General features: G+C 36.4%; 1 protein-coding gene across 25 annotated transcripts; it reads left to right on the forward strand.

The window, feature by feature from the left end:
- The first annotated feature begins 18 nt into the window (after window positions 1-18).
- Window positions 19-19258, forward strand: KYAT3 (kynurenine aminotransferase 3). 25 transcript variants are annotated; one of them, XM_085511419.1, is made up of 17 exons: window positions 19-70; window positions 608-804; window positions 1239-1333; window positions 1554-1629; window positions 3037-3137; window positions 5913-5971; window positions 7204-7348; window positions 7955-8104; window positions 10071-10157; window positions 11323-11445; window positions 11535-11655; window positions 14593-14669; window positions 15544-15633; window positions 15949-16135; window positions 16606-16679; window positions 17054-17140; window positions 18562-19258. In XM_085511419.1, the coding sequence occupies exons 5-17, from the start codon at window positions 3039-3041 to the stop codon at window positions 18622-18624; spliced, it is 1362 nt and encodes a 453-aa protein (XP_085367545.1). In that variant the 5' UTR covers window positions 19-70; window positions 608-804; window positions 1239-1333; window positions 1554-1629; window positions 3037-3038; the 3' UTR covers window positions 18625-19258. The 25 variants fall into 25 exon arrangements, with proteins under 25 accessions (XP_085367545.1, XP_085367550.1, XP_085367556.1 ...); XM_085511424.1 differs by lacking the exon at window positions 1239-1333 and adding an exon at window positions 1357-1451; XM_085511430.1 differs by lacking the exon at window positions 1239-1333 and adding an exon at window positions 1357-1401.
- Window positions 19259-19875: the final 617 nt, after the last annotated feature.

The following is a 19875-nucleotide window of genomic DNA, read 5'->3' on the forward strand; positions in this document are numbered from 1 at the left end:
TCCCCAAAGCTGCTTTTTGGGCCTGTGTGCAGCCGGGGGCTGAGGCGGCAGAGCGGGCTGGAGCGGGCAGGTCAGTGGGGCTGGCTGGTGGCTTTCCAGCTGCGAGCTCGGGGTGTTTCACGTTGAGAGTACGCTTTGGTAGGTGGGTGTTAATGTAACAATACATGCAGTGTGAAATGCCTAAGTTCCACAGCTACAGTATGTGGGGGATCACAGTAATAAGTGTAAACATATAAGTGAAACAAAGCTCCATCTGATCCCTCTCCTCATTTTGCGTTGTGAAGTTTGCTTCTCTGTGCTTGGTTTCACGGAGTATGGGAAAGAAAGGGACAAAATGTTGTCATGTGCAGCAGTATGTTAAGGTTCAGTGGCCTTCATTAAAATACCCAGCTTCCCACTAGTCAGCGATTTCAACAACAGTTCTCTAGGCCTGGTCTGTCATAAATTGCTTCTGTGTGGCAGAAAAAGTGTTGTGGGGTACGTAGGGTGTCATCCTCGCTGCCTCCTATGCTTTCCTTCTCTGGTTGGGTATGATAATTCAGTCTTTCAGAGGATTCATAAAGTTTGTTTGAGATAGGACGTTCTTTTACATTTGTGTATTCAACAGGTGTTAAGTAGGAGCATAGCAGTGGCTGTATTTGCACTGTGGGAGCTGAAGGGTATGTGCTGTTTCTAATAATATGATTGTCACTGGGACTGCAGAATGAGAACACTGCATGGAGAAAACCCACCAGATGAAAGGCTCTGACTGTATGTAAGCTTGTCAAGCCCAAGGGCGTTTTTATAGAGGTGTTATAGCTGAAGGTAAATATGAAGGAACAGCAGCACTTGGCCTGTAGTTTCAAAGGAGGGGAGGGAAGAAATGAGTTAATCAGAAGCGCTTTGTAACTTTACTGCAGGAAACTTTATTGGGATGAGAAAAAGTTACCAGAGGACATTATAAAACATCTAATTGATAAAACATGTACAGAGCTAATTATTAAGTGTGTGCTGATCCTAAAAGAAACAGTAAACAATTATTTTGAGCCCGTGTTACATGTTAACATGTTATATAAAGTAATAACGGGAATGTGTGCATGTGGAGAAAGAAGAGTAGGTTGTATTTTCTTTGTGAGGCCTGGGGGTGGGGACTGTAGCAGGCCTTTGCCTTGATTTCCTTAAATTTGTGCTTAAAAGCGAGCATTCCATGTTGCAAAAGAGGGAGGAGCATTGAAACTGTTTTTTTTTTTCTTCTCCAGTTTTTTCCCAATATTTCCATATATTCCAGAAATATTTTTTCCCCTTCTGTTCCTCATACAAATTTCTCTGTTTCTACGCTTCTCTGGCATTAAAGGTGGGTACTGAATTTTACTTCAGGTGTTTCGTGTACCTTCAGAGACTGACCCCACTGCAGTGACAGAGGTCTGCTGCTCTTCATGCTATGCTGGTTTTGCATGATTGCCTCACAGCAAGTAATGCTTCATCAAATACCACGTACCACGCTCCCTTTTGGTGCAGCGTGGCACTAATGCTATCGATATTTACAGACTCTATTTTTTTTTTCCTCTGTTAAGGTTGCGAGTTAACTTTGCATGTCAAGTTTGGAAAACTTTTGTATCACCTTACAACTCCTCAGTATAAAATGACCAGGTAAAGACACATGTCACACTGCAATGACTACTATAATTGCTTGCTGTAAAAGTAAGGTTGTCTCTGTCACTCATCTGACCCTGGGAGAGTTGTGCTGTTGCTGTAGTCATGTAAGATAGTATCCATATGTTACACACAACCAGGAGGGCTTCACTTATCTTTTGTATTTGTCTTTGTAGTTATCAAAGTTTATGTCAAATATAAGTGCTATTATTAAAAGTAACTTTAAATAGTTGCAGGTCTTATTAAACATATTTCTTTTGTGTCTCTCAGAGCATCTGCTGACTGGTGTGAAATATTTCATTGCTGTTTATTTTTGCTAGTCTTCTGGCCTCCTGAGTTGAGGACGTGGTTACTGTTTCTGCTTTTAAAGGAAACATCAGTGAATTACATATTTGCAAATCACTAAATGCCATGGGCTTGTATGGATATTCCTGAGGTTCTAATTGAGTCAGGTACAGCTCAGTATTGTGTCCTTAATTTCAGGACTGAGGCTGAGTTTGTAGTACTGGAAAAAGGAAGGCAAAATAATATACTTCTAAAACTTATTATGTAAGGCATCCTTAGGAAGTATTGGTGGTTTTCATTTACATTTTCAGTGTAAAGAACAGTGTTTTGTGGGAATAAATCCATTCTTACTAATTAAATACTCCTGTGTTTTTCTCTTACAAATTCAGTTCACTTTCATGTTGTCATCTGATGCATATGTTTAAACAAACTTCTTGGAAGAAGCTATCTTAGTTATTCACTCATGTGTCTTTTTGGAGGCATTAGTTAACAGGGCTCATTTTTTGCAGCCAGTGAACAATCTGTTACTTAATGCAGAACATCCTTTCTGGCTGTCCATTTTCAGCCATGCTAAATATTTAATGTTTGCCCAAGGCACTGAGGCAAAACTTTTTAGTTATTTAAATTGCATAGACCTGCTGCTCCAGCATGACTGGTCATTTTCATTATCTCAGTTTCTGAATGCTTAATTTGAAACACCTGAAAATTGAGACCAGTTTTAATGCTGGGTCCTTTTTATATTGTGTATGAATTGTCAACTCTGATAGCAATTTTTGTTAGACAAATGCATTTTCATGAATCCAACAGAGACTTTCAATTGCATTTAAGTCTTATTTTTCATCCTAAGGAAAAAAATAGAAAGATTATTGCCCTCAAGTAGGTGAAACCTTCATTTTGTATGAGATTCAGAAAAAAAAAATTAAGCCCTATCAGTTAAAGTTTCATCCTTGATTCAAAAAGATGTGGTAACAATTTACTAGAACTGATTTAAATGAAAGAAAAACACTGAAGAAGAAGAGGAAGAAAAGGTTTTATCTTTTAAAAATGCTCAGTGATGTTTAGGAAACTTGTTCCTGTAATATAAGGGTTTTTTTTTCAGTTTACTTCTTTGTTATCCAGGCATGCTTTGTGTTTCACGAAGCCTTTATTGCCGTGCCATTGGAACATACCAACTACAAGCAAATTTACTTTCTAGGTCCATCAGGCTTTCAGCCTCTGATGTAAGTATTCAGTCTACTTCATCGATAAAACTATTTCATGCAATATTTTGGAGAGACGCTGATTTTGTAACATTGCCAAGAAATACACCCTGGCTGTATTTTCTTTACTTCTAGTTAACCTTGACCCCCAAGCATTTAATATTAGGACTAAAGTAAGTTTTTCTAACAAGTTAAATATTTAACCACAAGTGCACAACAGAATTTGGCAGTTATTACTCTGTGTATCCTTTTCAGTTTTTAAAGTCAGTGCTGCAGCTACGTGCTGAAAGGATTGCCTAATTGTTAGAGCATTAACCTGAGGTATAGGAGGCTGATTCCTGCCAGCTTTATCACAGAATTTTGGTATGTCAATTCCTTTCTATCTCAGCTTTCTGTTAATTCAGCAGGGGTAGTTGTGATTTTTGATGCTGCAATAACGAGGGATAGAAAAGCACTGTAAACTTATTATTATTTTTAATAGAATCTCCTTAATTTCCCAGCTTAGCTGCATATGACATTGTTTAACTTCAACTTAAGTATTTCTCTTTTGCTGAGAGAAAACAAGAGCATTGCCATCTGATGTGTGGCTGGAGGTTACGCTTGGTGTTTTGTATAGAACTCTGGAATGTAATTTTTGCTCCCTGGTCACAGAGCACGAGTTCATCCAGTTAGCAAGCTGGATCAATCAAAGGCATGTGTTAGATCCTCTAGAACAGCTGCTGAAGCTGTTATGCAGACAACCTGCAGCATGGTTTGCTCAAGTGAGAGGCTTGTTTTAACTTAGAAGCCACTTGGGAAGTCAGATTTTGTTTAAGTCAGTTTTTTTGTGTGCAGTATTTTTATTCTGTTAAAGTACCTGGATGTTCTTACTGACCAAGCTGAAATCTCATCCTGTCTTTATTTATGAATTTACTTAAGATTTTGCCTTCATTTGCAGCTTTTGACATTGAATTTCATAATTTAATTATATAGAAGTATGTGTTTCTGTCATTAAACATATTGCCATTCATTTTGATCATGAATTTCTTTGTACTATGAAAAAAGATAAATACAAGCATCACCTGACTTATCATCTGAAGCAGTCGGTGTTAGGAAAAGCAGGAGGTGAGACTTAGAGCTTGATGAGGACATGGCTCTTAGTTTAACATGGATCTTAAAGTCATGGCAGCCTTAGCTCTGCACCTAAAAAGGGTGTGAGGATTATCAAGCTGTGACATAATTGGGCTACACTAAAAAGGTATGTTGAGTTCTCATGACCTTTTAGGAGAAAGAATGCTCCTTAGGGGTATCAGTTATAAGTGTAATTTGTTCACTTTCTCAAAGTAACAAGGTAGACTGCAACTCTACTTTAAGCTGAACATTAGTATGTTATAGTATGAGTAATAGTCTAGCATGTGGAGAGGAAAAAAAATTAAAGTGTATGCAGAGAGGGGCTCAATCTAACCTGTATTACTGGTACTTATATAGTACAGGCAGACATTAATCATATTTACTAAGACAAACACTGTAAAATTGGATTCATCTTCTAAACTATGTGTGTTTTTTAAATAGGTGTAGTACAGATCACCCAGTCATAACTCTTATGTTATAAGTCACTCTTAACTATGGTGTGTATCTGTCTAGTTACTGCTTGCTGCCTGAGGGTAAACAAAACATGTCCTATGTGGTGTTCTTTGGATGTTTGTCTCTTACAGATGAAGTCAGAATTAAATCCATGCAAATCCACAAATGAGCAGAAAAATGTCTGTTAGTTTATTGTTTTGTATGTATTTTGTTACATACGTAGTGGCTTCATTACTGTGAAAAGATTGAGTACAAACACATGCCTGTGTGAAATTACAACTGTGAGTCAATCCCATTGTTTCCAAGTTGAAGTTTTAAATGTAATGGCAACTCAGGTATTTAGTGCTTCTCAAAGTGTGGTAGCTGGAGTATGGAATCCTTCACAAATTAATAATATCAAACAGTGGTAAAAGTCACTAAAATTAGTAAAATTAGGCTCAAAGAAACTGCAGTGTTTGGGACTCTAAGGATCTTAATTTCTATGTGAATTGCTTTTCAAGCATCAAGCTGATTTCCAGATATAAATGGATATATATTGCTTTATGAATATTTTCTTTGTTGCTTGCATTTACTGATAATCTGATGGTTTTATTTTCCCAATTTTTTTTTCTCTATTACTATTATTTTTAATAGCAGAGCTATTAAAAAGTTTATAGGGAGGACTAAGAGGTCTATTCTAAAGTAGTTTTCCAAGACCTTCAGTAGAGGTCTGAATATACAGTAAAAAGACATATTCTAATGTGTTTTTAATGTTTTGTAGTATGAACTGTTTTTCCTATTTTCTTGCTAACCATATTTTTGGCAAATAAAATTGCTTAGAAAAAACTTTCCAAACTGGATTGGGCATGAAAGAAAAGCAACTGTTAAGATCTTAGTATATTGTAGAAAAAAAACCAAATAATGTATGTATTCTCATTTTTATTTTTAAATCTTTTTTTTTTTGAAGATATTGAGCTAAATTATGCTCTTCATCCATCTTTGCTGTCAATTCAGTTTTAGACAGTGAACAATGAGGATTTAACACTTTTAATCTATTTTCTTCCTAGTCTGTGTTCAAGCTATTACAGAAGCTTAAAGGAAAGACCGTGTCTATAATTTTGAGTAAGAACTGAATTCAGTTGGCAGTGGTATATTTCAGAAAGCACGAAGGAGGGTTTGTCATGCAGGATCCAACAATATCGTACTTTGTCTTTCTTAACAAAACCCTTCTGTCTGTATATTTTGATCTTGCAGACAATGGCCTTTAGACACAAAAACACAAGACGAATTGAAGGCCTTGACAGCAATGTGTGGTAAGTAAAAGGAAAATATCAGCTCATTTCAGAAATTCTTTGCCTGATGTATTTTCTTTCCGAACTGGTAATCATTGCCAATAAGAAAGAAAGAGCTGTGCACTGTCTTTGCTGAAATATATTTCTTACCTGCATTAAAGACAGAAGCAATGAACCAAACTCTGTTAAACATTTTTTCTGAGCATTAGACATTAGGCGAAGGCTTCTGTGCATCTAGTAAACCACAAAAGACAGGTATAGCTCTTGGCTGAGGTAGTATGGCTGGCTTTCAAATTTAAATGTTAGTTGAGTTGAACAGTTATCTCGGTAATACTTTTTGTTTACTAAATGAATTTGACTTTATTTTTAAGCCATTATGCTTGTCTTTGTAATTTAAATTCTTAGTATGCTTTTTACTAGTTATTAAATTGGTCACAAAACACTATTGCCATCACTGGTAAAGGTGGGATTTGGTTAGTTAATGAAAACAGCTTGGGGCTTATGTTAGTAAGTATGTATCTATATGTGTAAGTATATACAAACACAACGTTGTTTTGGTCATCTAGCCTCAGATCGTTCGTTTGTTGTTAGCAATTTGTTTTTATTTTTGGTTGAACTGCGATGCTGTGTTTTCTTTTCCTCTTTTCATGGGTAAATTTTGCATTTCACCCTTTCCCGAATACCTACACGTTAACAAGAGTGAAAGACAACAAACAAAAAAAACCCACCCATGCAAACAAAGTTGTTCCGGAGTTTTAAGCGTAGTTTCTGACAGAGTACTGGAAAGTCATAAAAACAGAAGTTACAGTCCTCAGAGATGGCTGGGTACTTTAAGTGACACCTTCACTTGACAAAATCTAGACTTTAAATCATGCAATATACTTGGTCTCGTTCAGGTCTACTTTATTTTGCAGAGGGAACTGTTTCATTTCTGCCTATATGCAGAAAGCCTGTATTCTTGTATGTGTGTGTATGAGCACCATTCTGCTGTAAGGCAGTTATTCTGTGGAGCAGAAAGTTAACTGTTCATTGGGTTCTCTGGCTCCCATGGCTGCTTAATATTGTCCCAGACTCTACTTCTCAGCATCAGCACACTTTGCTTAAAACTGTTTCCACTACTGCAAATTTGGCAAAGCAAAATACTGATTTGTCTTCTAATTCTCATAAAAGTAAAGATAATTCCATCTGATATGTTAAAGTTAAGATGTGGGTGTTGTATATGTTTTTTGTTTGATTTTTGTTTTTCCTGTTAGGGTTGAATTTACAAAGGTGGCAGCAGATCCCTCAATTGTTAATCTTGGTCAAGGCCTTCCTGATATAAGCCCTCCCAGCTATGTAAAAGAAGAGCTGGCAAAAGCAGCAGCAGTTGACAGACTGAACCAGTACACACGAGGCTTTGTAAGTATGTAGAACTTGAGGAGTTGAGGTCAGTGGAGAACTTGCCAAGGGGAAAAGAAAAAATTAACTTTGCTTTAAGTTGGTTAGTAGTTCTTATTCTTCTGTCCCAAATTAACTTTCCTGAGTAGTTTTATCTGTTACTAAACAACAGACTGTATAGTTTTCCTCAAGGCAGAATACTTGAGCAAGAGTGAAATGGTAGCATACGTATGGGATTGTATGAACCTTTAAAGACAATATAAGTAAATTTACAGATTATAAGATTGTAAATTACACATTTTCCTTTTGTATTGTCAGCGTAGATGTGAATTCAGTGGGATAATAGTAGGCTGAGGAAGAAGTGCACTATCAGCTGAGACTGCCTCAAGAAAATATTTACCCATGATGTTAGTAGATCTGAGTGGAGATTAGAAAGTGTTAGAGTAAGTTTCACATTTGAAGAATAATCCCCCTCTCATCTTTTTCTGCCTCAAGATATGTTATTTTGATCCATGGAAGAAAGGGCAATAACCCCCCCCCCAAAAAAAAAAAACCAAAAAACAACAAAACTGGTGTGTTCCTGACAATATATAAACTCTTTCAGTTGCATTTCTTTGCTTTGATCAGGGGCATCCATCACTGGTGAAAGCCTTGTCTCAAGTATATGAGAGAGTTTGTGGAAGAAAGATTGACCCTCTCACAGATATCCTGGTGACAGTAGGAGGCTATGGATCTCTCTTCAGTACAATACAGGCTTTAATTGAAGAGGGAGATGAAGTAAGTTTTTATTTGAAATATTAACTTACATGCACTAAAAAGAGAATTTGACTGCTTTTTTGTTGTTGTTGTTTGTCCACTTATTAACATTTGGGCCTCTTTTTGATCTCTAGTAATTTGGTTAGTTGCAGTAAGTAATTCAGACCTTTGCATATTTGACTTGCAGTTCTAGAGGCATCCTTTGGATGCCTTCCCTATCAGTTCATCAGCTTACAGACCCTTTTCTTTCATGCTTGGCAATACCTGCAGCAGTTTCTTTACTCTTATTGTTAGATGACACAATGTTGTATGTTTATTTAAGAAAATGTCTGGTCTGTTGTCTGCAACAGGAAACAAAGCATGGTTTACAAAAGTATTACCTGTGAGAAGTTATTGTATGCTAAGTTCTATTTTTGAACCATTGAGTAATAGTAGCAAAAGCAGCAGAAAGGCAGGAAAGTCATTTTTAGAAAAGATGATTAATTGACTGTACTGTCTGTGGCGATTCATCTCTTTGCTACTGATGTCAGTCTTTTTGGTAATGATACTAAATGTCATTTTGGGGGAATGTTTTTTTGGGTCTGCAGTGAACAAAAGCTGCTTTTGTTGTGTTGCACATTTTGCTTTCAGTGTTTTGTTGTTTTCACTTACATTGTGTGTTCACACTTCTGTCTCCTTTTTTTGTTACTCTAATATTCACTTCTCGCTTTTTAACGGTTCTCTTACTTCTCTGTTCTTAACCTTTCTTTGGTTGTGGTTTTTTTTTTCTGTTTGTTTTGGTTTTTCTTTTCATATTATCAAGCCTCTGCCTGGCTGTTTGCCTTGAATTTGTCTTTTTTTCCAATTTCAAAATTTTCTTCTGATGGAATTTAAAGACTTAAGTCATTCTTTGGGATTTCTGTGATACTTGGAAGTTCTGTGTTGGAGGCTGCTTGGTAGAATCCATGTGTTGGAAAGGAATACATTCCATCTGACATGGCAAGTCAGATACTTACTTCCACCTGACATGTGATAAATTAGGGCAGCTGTGCTGTCGTTCAACAATTTGCTATAGTTATCTCCCATCTTTGTCCTGCGTATTTATGTCAGTGCAAACATTTCCAATAATGTATGTTAATGACTGTAACACGTAACTAACAAAAACATCCAGTGTGTGTTGCCAAAAAGAAGAGTAGTGCTTATTATGTGTAAGGGCATTATTATGCGAGACTATATGCTTTTTTTTGTTTTTATTTTTTAAGATATGTCAAAGATCATCTAGTTCCAACTCCCCTGTACAAGTCACTAAATCAGGCACTAGATCAGGCTGCCCAGGGCCCATCCAACCTGACCTTGAATACCTGGAAGGATGGGACATGCACAGTTTCTCTCTCTGAAAATTTTCCCCCTGGCATCTAATCTAAATCTCCCCTCTTTTAGTTTAAAACCATTCCCTCATGTCCTATTGCTGTCTACCAATGTAAAAAGTTGATTTTCCTCCTGCTTATAAGCTCCCTTTTAAGTACTGGAAGGCCCTGATCAGGTCTTCCCTGAGCCATCTCTTTTCCAGGATGAGCAAGCCCAGCTTCTTCAGCCTCTCTTTGTAGGAGAGGTTCTCCAGTTTTCTGATCATCTTCATGGCCTTCCTCTGGACCTGTTCTGAAAGCTCCGCATCTTTCCTGAGCTGAGTGCCCCAGACATAGACACAATACTCCATATGGTGCCCAGCGAGGGTGGAGTAGAGAGGGACAGTCACCTCCCTTGCCCTGCTGGCCACCCTTCTTTTGATTCAGCCTGGGATGCTGTTTGCCTTCTGGGAAGGGAAAAATATTCTGTGATATATTTTTTTTTCTTTCTTTCTTTCTTTTTTTTTTTTTTTAAATGAGGATGTTACCTCATTTAAATGCTAGAAATGTTACCAAGTGAGATGACCAGAGAAAATCTGGAACTACGATGGTATCATGTACTGAAGATTTTCTGTTTCTGATATTGATTATTGTAATTTCAGGTAATAATAATAGAGCCGTTTTATGACTGTTATGAACCAATGGTGAGGATGGCGGGTGCAAAACCTGTTTTTATTCCACTGAGATTTGTGAGTAGCTTTTTAAAAATTATTTGTTCTATAAAAATTCTATACCTAATGGAATGGAAGTGTCATAGGAAATGCTCTTCTGTACAGTGTTTTATAATATCCAATTATACAAAAATGAGATTGGTTGCTGTAGTGTAAGTCTGAGATGATGATAATCCAAAGCAAATAAAATATTTTATTGGTGCTGGAAAAGGTAGGACGGTGTTTCTCATTTTCTCATTTACTTTAATTTGTGCAGCCTAAAAGCTGATCAACATTCCTTTGTTTGGATGTGATTGGAAAATGTTATCAGTGGAAATGTGGGAAGGATGATCGTGCCAGTGCAAATTCTGTATCTATTGCATTTCAGAATATTTGGTTTCTGATCCCTTCAGCAACCCATATAGTGAAAGAGTAGAATTTATTTTCTATAATCCACTTGTTAAATAAGAAGTGGTTATGCGGTAGATGTTACTTTTTACCAATAAATATATCTATTATCATACAGTGAACTTACACAGTGGTATTTCTGGCATCACGTTGGCAGGTTGCAAGGATTTTTATGAATGCAAGATGTTGGTCCTGCTATCAAGAGAGGGCTGAGGGACTGCTTTTTCTTTCCTTTTAGGCAGGAAATTAGTATAGCCGTGCTCTTTGATCTTAGCAGAAACTGACCCAAACTTCTGTCATCCTTGTGTACACTGAGGATGTAACTTCAGAGCCTCAGCGATAGATATTTTTAACTCTTTGACCATTTTCACATAGATAAAGTGGGAAGGAGCTGAAATCGTAGTCTAGTGGTGATTTATCTTTCCAGCCAAGCATTCATAAAACTTGTTTTAGTGAATGGGAGGGCCATAAACTCTACTGTCATGTGATTGGACTTCCTGCATTACACACTATGCGGTCAGCACGTGTGTAACCAGATCCTGGAAACTGGTTCTTGGGGAAGCTGTGAGACAGGCATCAGGCAGGACAAGACTGCCATTGTCACAGTAATTTATCTTGATCTTGGCCTCCTGCCTGTTTGGGAGGCACCTCCTCCCAGGGAAGCAGAACAGGTTGGATAAGTTGTCCTGTGTGGTTGGTAATGTATCTGAGGATGGTAACTTGGGCATCTCTGTTTAGACAGTAGCAAGTGTTGCATTCCAGTAATGCATGTTTTGTTTTTATTTATTTTTCCAAGAGAAATGGTGGAAACTCTGCATCTAGTGCTGATTGGATCTTAGATCCAGCTGAACTTGCAAGTAAATTTAATTCCAAAACAAAAGCGATTATTCTGAATACCCCACACAATCCTATAGGCAAGGTAAGAGTCCTGCTTTAACACTACTTAAATTTCAGAGTATGCCTTAAATACTGTGATTAATGCATTGCCTTTACTTTCTTGCATCCCAGGTATTTACCAGAGAAGAACTCCAGGTAATAGCTGATCTCTGTATTAAACATGATACTCTGTGCATCAGTGACGAGGTGTATGAGTGGCTGGTGTACAAGGGAAATAAACACATAAAAATAGGTACCTATCTTTTTTTTTTTTTTTTTTTTTTTTTTTGTGATGTCATAGAAGCAGCTGTGGAATGATACTGTAAACTTACCACTAAAATAATGATTGCTGGAAGAAGTTCTTTTACTATCTTAAAATCTCAAGAATAACAATGAAAGAAACTCCATTAGTGAGGGCTCTCGTGGGAGCATTGCTGTAGAAATTGATTCATATAAAAAACGAAGTTGTATCTAAATGATCTTGGAATGCTTATTAGCTCAGCTACGCAGCAGTTGATCATACAGCTGTAGTATGTTAATTGAATTGGCCATCATGCATAGGCTATGAGTCTATTTCCAAAGAGGCCTGACCTCGTGGCTGTTGTGATACCTTCTAGATACTTCACTTGACTGATAACTTCTGGAAGACCTTCAGGTGCTGAGGAAGTTGAATGTTTTGGGTTCATGTGATTGTAATCTGCGTCAGTGCATCATACCAAGTTACCACAGTAACTGGTGCTTTATCCTGTTCCAGCTACAAAGTAAAATGAGTTTAGTTTATAGCTTTCTTCATAGACCTAGCAGATGGTTCATGCAAATGGCCATCTTTAGAACCAAAGTCGCTGTGGGTGGTGTAAGGTAATCAGTTTATTTTCCTTTGCCATAACAACAGGTTTGAATACTCATGTTGTCAGTTGTGCTTTGTTTTAGTGGACAGGTGCTGAGATCTTAAAACACAGTAACTTTATTGTCTGTTAGTATCAGCCTTTCCATGTTAATGCTTCAAACAAAACATTTACAGTTGAACAAAAGACTTTCTGTAGTTCAGCATGCAAAATAAAAATCCCTTTTGATTATGAGAAAAATTAAAGCTTGGAAGGTTACTCAGCTTTATTAATTTCAGTATGTACTCTATGATCAATACCATGACATCATCTTTAACTTTATTATTAGGATGATCATTAAACTTCAATAAACCTGTGAGAAATAATGTTTCTTCAGTAAAAGAAGCAAGATCTGTTCTTTTGAAATTCAGTTTCTTAGACTTCTTTAAATCTACGAAAAGAAAATGTAAGAAAAAAAACGGCATGTGCTATTTCTCTATTTAGTAACTTCTGTGTTTTCATATTAAACTTTCTACATTGCATCAATGCAATGGCAATTCATTTCTGAGAGATATGAAGTGGGTACTGTATGAATTTACAGTGTCTGGTGGTGGTTCCTAAATATAATTTAACAGGAGTTGCACATTACAGATTGTAAAATTAGTACAGTCTTTGTGCTGTCACTAAGGCTGTTTTCTGTAGCATGGTGCACTTCATCATGTTTCTCATTGTTATATGACTTCGTAAAAACAGTGAACCCCCTCTAAGTAATGATTAGGATTTAGAGGTAGCATATTGTAACTGAGGATTAAGAACAGACATCTCTACAAGCTGAGTGCCAGCCCAGGTAACAGACTTACATGTGTTAGTTTGCACTACGATAGTAAATTGTAGTCCAAGTTGCTTGTGGTGTCATGTATTGATGCTGCCATCTGGCACGGAAGAATTTGCTTATTTAAAACCTGCTTGTAAAAGGAACGGAGCTGATACTTCCCCAGTGCTCTTTTTGCTGCTGCTATCGTTTGAAATGCCGTTGCATTCTGTCTCCAAGGTTGATTTCCTATGACTATGTGGCAAAACAGTCCAGCTAGAGGGCATTTGCTTTGAAATTCAATTATTTTTGCAGATTGTGAGTTCAGATGTATTTAGGAAGTAATGTGTACTCTTGACCTAGCTAGCTACAAGATGCATCTGTTCAAACTGCCTTTATGTTTTCAAGGTCACAGAGCAGTTGAGTGAATATGGGTGAGCTAATAAGAATATGAGTCTCTTTCCTGCTGGTTTGGTTTCTTTTCTTGGCAAGTGTGCTCAGAAGAATACAATGCATGTTTTTGAAGAGTTGCAAGGACCTGTACTATGCCTAACGAATTTAACTGCTGCAAAACCTTTCTTATGAAAGTCAGTGTTTATGTTTGGAAAAATCTGTGTTGGTTGGTCTCTCTAGAGAGGGAATTTAGCAACTGATAAATTAATTGGTAGTGGTTATAATGTACAAATGTACTAGAGCCAAGTGTTGCTTAGCACTGAAACTGCGACTGCAGTTTTGACCTTGTCTAATTTTGTGTCCATGACTTGTGTCTTGATTAACCTTTTTCTACTGCAAATAGGTAAAGTTAGAGTCAAAATGGTAAAGCAGTGTACAGAAGAGACCTTTGCTCCATTATCACCTTTGAAAAGAAAGAAAAGAGTTTGGTCTCCTATGAGACACAAAGATGGAGATAGGCTCCTTTGTATTCCTTAATACTTGCAGATGCCCTTACCTAGTTCTTACTGCATGTCACTCTCAGGCCTGTTCAAACTGTACAATAAAATGTACAAACTGTATAATAAAATGTAATATACTTACTCACTCTGTACCAGGTTTCTGACTCATGTGATATCTGAATTCTAAACCAGAATCTTACAAGTTATTTTCTTCTTCTGATTAGAGATACTGAATGATACTGAATTGTTTTATGGACAATTCTGTTAAAATGACTGGGAGTGCTTGGTTTAATGTTGCTTATAGTGCCCTTACCAGGCATCAGAAATAATACTGTATTAAGGTGAATATGTAGCCTCTTAGACTTTGTCTTTCTTACTAATAATTCTGCATCTTAGTTTGGGAAAACTAACATCATATTCACCAACTAAGTTTCTCCTTATTTTCTATCTTTTATCTTTTGTTAATCCAAATCTTATTTTTGTGCCAAAATCTTTGGTCCATATATTCTTTCTCACTTGTCACAGTTGCTGTAGTTTTCAAATACTCTCACTACAAATATATATCAACATACTGTAGTTCTTAGATAGGAGCAGTACAGCTCTTCAAATTACATGGAATATGTGAATGTACCTGTACCCAATTAATTTTATTTTATATACAGCTACATTACCAGGTATGTGGGAAAGAACAATAACTATAGGAAGTGCTGGGAAAACGTACAGTGTAACTGGTTGGAAGGTAAGGAAAATCAGTGGAAGAGTTAAGTAAATAACAGGTTGCATTTATCACACTCCATTTTTGTTACCTGTCTTTGAAGGTTTCTGGCAAATTTGTGTATCTCTAAAAAGTGAAGCTACCATTCATTTGGAACAGCTATCTACTTGAACGCTTGTGTTTTCAGTCTGTTCTCATCTTTTGAGTAATGAATTCTTATGAGGAAAAAATATATAAATAAACACAGTATGATTTGTTCAAAATCAGTCAAAACTCTTGGAGAAGACTCAGTTGCTATCATACTTTTAACTTTCCAGTATTGTGATGGTGATTATGTTTTCAAATTGAGATAATACCTTTTGGAATGGTTTCTCTTTCAATACTATTAAGGTATGAAATAATAATATTTTGCTTGATTTAAAAATACATATTGGAAAATAAAATATAGAACCATTTGACAGCTAAATGCTTTCTTTTTCATCACCTATGGTCAGAATGAGCCATGACAATTGAGTTACATCTGTTTGAGAGTAGGCTTGATCCAGTAATGAGCTCTTGCTTTATAATTGAACCACCCTTTGACATGGGTGCCTATGAGATGAACCTAAAACAATTGGCAATATCATTCCTAGTAAAGGCTCTGGTTAATTTCTAACTCATTCCATGAAGAACTGAAAGTTTACTTCATATTCTTTGAGACATGTTAAGAGAAGCTGTTATTCTTGTCTCATAAATGCATTATAAAGTTAGTTAAAACTTGCTCTTTTCTGAGTTCTTTTTCAGAGCAAACTACTGATTCTTAAAGTTAGAAAATGTCTCAAGTTTTTCTTTAATTCATTGTTAATCTGAAGTAATGTTCTTGCTGTAAGTATAATATATGCGTGTGTTTTTTCTGTAGCTTGGTTGGTCTATTGGCCCCCAGAATCTGATTAAGCATTTGCAAGTAGTTCATCAAAATACACTATATACTTGCCCAACTCCATTGCAGGTAGGTATAGATAAAGACAAAGAAGTTTATTTTCTAGTATTATGTATTTATATATATTTTATATATTTTCACTAAACGTAGCTTCAATTCATGTGTTAAACTCTTATGTCTAGAGCTTCTGTATGTGATTAATGCTTCTCAAGCAGTTGGTGCTTTGGGTTAGCAAATTACATTATTGGATATAGTTTGTGTAGTTCTTATTTGCTGATTTGCTTAACAAGAGCCAGATCCTACTACAGAATCAAAGAAAAATCCTCATGATTTCATTAGGAAGTGTGTGAGTATCCTTAAGTATTTTGAACATTGTCTTTCCAGGAGGCTTTGGCACAAGCACTTTGGGTAGACTATAAACGCATGGATGACCCAGACTGCTATTTCTACTCACTGCCTCGAGAGCTGGAAAGCAAGCGTGATCGGATGGCTCAGCTACTTCAAGAAGTTGGGCTGACACCTATCGTTCCAGAAGGAGGATATTTCATGATTGTTGATGTTTCTACATTAAGTAAGTTTAAAAATAATAATAATGATAATTAGGATATAGAAATACAAGAATACTACTTTTATTTTGAACCATCTTCTCCTTTCTTGTTCACGTAACACTGTCAGAAATACTAATTGGGAATTAAATTTTCTATTTGACTTTAGCCTGGAGGTGGATTTTATAAGCTTGAAGGAAAATGTTTGCAATTGTAACAACTGTCTTTGTTTTGCAAAGTTTTGGCAAAGTTTTAGGTAGGGCAGTGGTTGTGGATTAAAAAAGAAAAGTCTATTTCTTAAAAGTCTATGATGATGAAAAGATTTGAGAGCCAAGCATTTGGCTTAATCTCCTGTACTTGTTAGCTGTTTCAGTATAATTTGAATTATATTTCTTTAATGAAAGTATATGTCTTTATTCTGAAGTATTAAGGGTAGTGCTGTTGGTGAATGCCTTCCCACTGGAGTCTGGAAAATCATACAATTTCTTTCTATTAGATGTGGATCTCTCTGATGCAGATGAGAATCAACCTTATGATTATAAATTTGTGCGATGGATGATATCATCTAAGGTGAGATGTCCTAGTTATACTCTAGTTTTAGAAATCCAAAGCAGTGCAACCATGCTTATTCAAAACATTGTTTAGTATTCATGCTATCTTCTGGAAATGATGTGGCTTAAATATTGCTAAGCATGCCAGTAATGTGTTTCATAGGTTTGTGTTAAGCTCCAGCACTTGTTCTTTCTCTGCTTAAGTACTGGTTGTAGAAAAATACCTTTGAAATGTTTTGTTTAAGAAAAGTAATGTGAATTTATTTAAACCTAGTCAGCCAAAACAAAATTCAGCATTGTATTTCCCTTGAAGTTGGAAGAATTTTAGAAAATCATGCTTAGAACTGTTTTCAATATATATATGTATAATAATATTTCTGTTTAATTCTTCAGAAACTCTCAGCGATTCCTCTTTCAGCGTTCTGTGGGCCCGAGACAAAAAGGCAATTTGAGAAATATATACGTTTTTGCTTCATTAAGGTAAATTTGTGTCCTGTGAAGACTCAAAGCTCAAAAATCAATGTGGCATTAAAAGTGGAGTAGACAACTGCTACAATTTCCCCTCCCCCCCCCAGTCTGAATTGGGTGATTTTAGAAACAGAAAATCAGTTTGGTGTAGAATTAAGCAAGAAGTTGCTTTGTCTGTCTTTTTTGCTGAGGGACTTGAAACCAGAAATAAGGATGACAAAGCTGACAACTGGGTGGTTAGATCTTTCCTTTTTTAAAAGATAATTTGTTGATTTGTAAAAGCATTATTGACCAGTGGTGACACTGACAATGTATGAAATGGGTATGCTATCACTTAAAGTGAATCCTATAACCAGAACAAGGAATAATTCCCATGTAATGATATTACATGATGCATGATATGCATGAAATTCTGCATGTCTGTTCAGTTTCCAGCAACAAGAATAGTAAGTTGGCTTGAAGTTTAGCTCACCTGAAAATACAAAGGGCTTTGCACAAGCTGCAAGCTATAAAAGAAAGCAAAGTCATGGGAAGGAATCTCATCTGTTTTTTTTTTTGAGAAGAGAGAAATAATGAATTAGATAACATTTGTGATTTTGTGAGCACCTGATTTTTTCACACGTTCTTCCCTGTGTTTCACTCAGTTGTTGAATCTGTGTGTGGGGACATGTACATACATAATCTTTGGTCATCTGAGTGCTGTAGGATGTTTTTCCTATTGCTCTGTCACAGAATCAACATAATGAAATGTGACAACTCTTTTAGTATAAGAATCTGTACCTTAGCTTGGACCAGTGAGGAATGGGAGTTTCTGCTTATATTATCATAGCTCTTAGGATGAAGTATAAAGACAGTGATACAAATGGAGCCAGTAACAACCAGAATGAAACTTGCTGATAGTTAATGTAGCTTGCCACAGATGAACAGCACTAATCACAATTTAAACCCCACCTGTATGATTCATCATGTTGTAGCCAAGCCATACAACTGACCAGTGGGTTACTCATATTCAGAGGGTTTATGTTTAAGTAGACAGTATAGCTCGGTTGCATGAAGTTTTATACACCCCTTCTATACACATAAAGATTAGGAAACTATGCCAACAAGTGTCCAGTATAGAGCAGCCAAGTGCGTCACTGTGTAAATGCCAAATATTTACATAAGGACTACCCAGTTTAATTAAATTTGATAATATTGAGGAAAAAATGTGATTTTTTGTTACAAACATATCTAATAAATATTTGCAAGGAATCAGATTTTTTGTGTATAGCATAGATTTGTAGCTGTGACTGCTAATGACAATGTGAGCAGCTGGGATATTAACAGGTTGCAAGTGACACTGCCAAATATTGATTTGGGATCATATTAAATATGACTACTACTGTTTTCAAGAATCCATACTTGTAGTAATAGTGATACCCCTTGTTTTGCAGAAAGACAGCACTCTGGATGCAGCTGAAGTGATCCTGAAGAACTGGAAGAAGCAGAGAGCTTGATTTATTTTATTTTTCTCTTAGTTAAGTCTTCTGTCTGGCATAATTCTTACACTGGGGCTTTTGCTGCAAACTGAAGAACAAATTACTTAATACAGTACAGGATTAATACGACATTGTAAATAACTTTGTACTGCCACCTGCTGAGGAGTTAAAACAACGGCTTGCTGATATTTGTAATGCAACTCGGAGGTTATTTTCATTCTTTTCAAAATCATTCACTTTTTTCCTTTAAAAAATAATCTGTGGGATTCACAAGTCTTTGTCTTATTGAAACACAAAGAATTCGTGGACTGGGAAATAAATAATTGTAGGTGTTTTAAGTTTTTTGTTAGGAGGTGGAGGAAAATTACTATATGTCTCAGAGAAGATAATCACAGTGCCTTTTACTATGTACCTGTCTACTCTGTCCATGCTCTGATTGCATCAGTTTAGCTAAAGTGATTGAGCTAAATCAATTGTGTGTTTATACAGGCAAGATCTAAAGGGATAAGCAGTGTTTGGTCTTGTGCTCTTCTGAAGGTGTTCAGTTCTCAATACAATTATGTAAGTGGCATTTAGAATAGGATTTCTTTTATTTCTACCCTTTTGTTTACTACATGAATCTGCAAAGCAAAATAAAAGGACTTGCTATAGAGTGATCTCCATCATGTGAATTAATCCTGTAATCTCTTTTTGTGTTCACAAAAGCCATTGGTAACTTCATAACAATCTTATTTTATACACTTAAGATCAGGGGTTACATGGAGATGGGCCTCATACTGTGCTTTAATTCTGTGATACTATGGAGTTCAAATTTGACTATTCCAAGCTCAGTGGATAAAGAACAGGTTCAAATGAGATAAATGTGGGGAATTCCTTCATTGCTGCCTCCTCTCTGTGCAATCTTTTAATTTCTGGATAGGTTTCCCACTAGCAAACACAGTCCAGGTAGGTAACCTTTTAAATGCATTGTGTTTTTTCACGTTTGTTTGTTATTCATCCCATAGACCTTATGCTGGAAAGCCTGAACAAATTCTATTGCTAGATCTGCAACTGTTTTACTTATTCTGTGGTTAGAGAGCTGCAATCCAGCTGAATCCCGTCAGTTTGTGACTCTGGACAAGGACAAAAAGAACTGTATCAGACTGTGAAGTGATCTGTTAGGCTGCTTTGTCAGTAGCCCAGTAGCTGGGTCTTTTCAGCTGCCATGCACTGTCATTCTCCAGATCTCCCCACAAAAATGGTTAGTTGCTATTTTGAAGAGGGCGTTAC

This window comes from Coturnix japonica, chromosome 11 (assembly GCF_054131305.1).
Source record: "Coturnix japonica strain WE chromosome 11, WE-NBRP24, whole genome shotgun sequence".
Taxonomy (NCBI): domain Eukaryota; kingdom Metazoa; phylum Chordata; class Aves; order Galliformes; family Phasianidae; genus Coturnix; species Coturnix japonica.

Excerpts from the sequence above, each read along its gene's own strand:
- KYAT3 (XM_085511420.1), top strand. The coding sequence starts at position 3,039 with ATGCTTTGTGTTTCACGAAGCCTTTATTGCCGTGCCATTGGAACATAC. Across the intron at positions 3,138-5,912 it reads TCAGGCTTTCAGCCTCTGAT|ACAATGGCCTTTAGACACAA; the intron begins GTAAGTATTCAG and ends TTGATCTTGCAG. Across the intron at positions 5,972-7,203 it reads GGCCTTGACAGCAATGTGTG|GGTTGAATTTACAAAGGTGG; the intron begins GTAAGTAAAAGG and ends TTTTCCTGTTAG.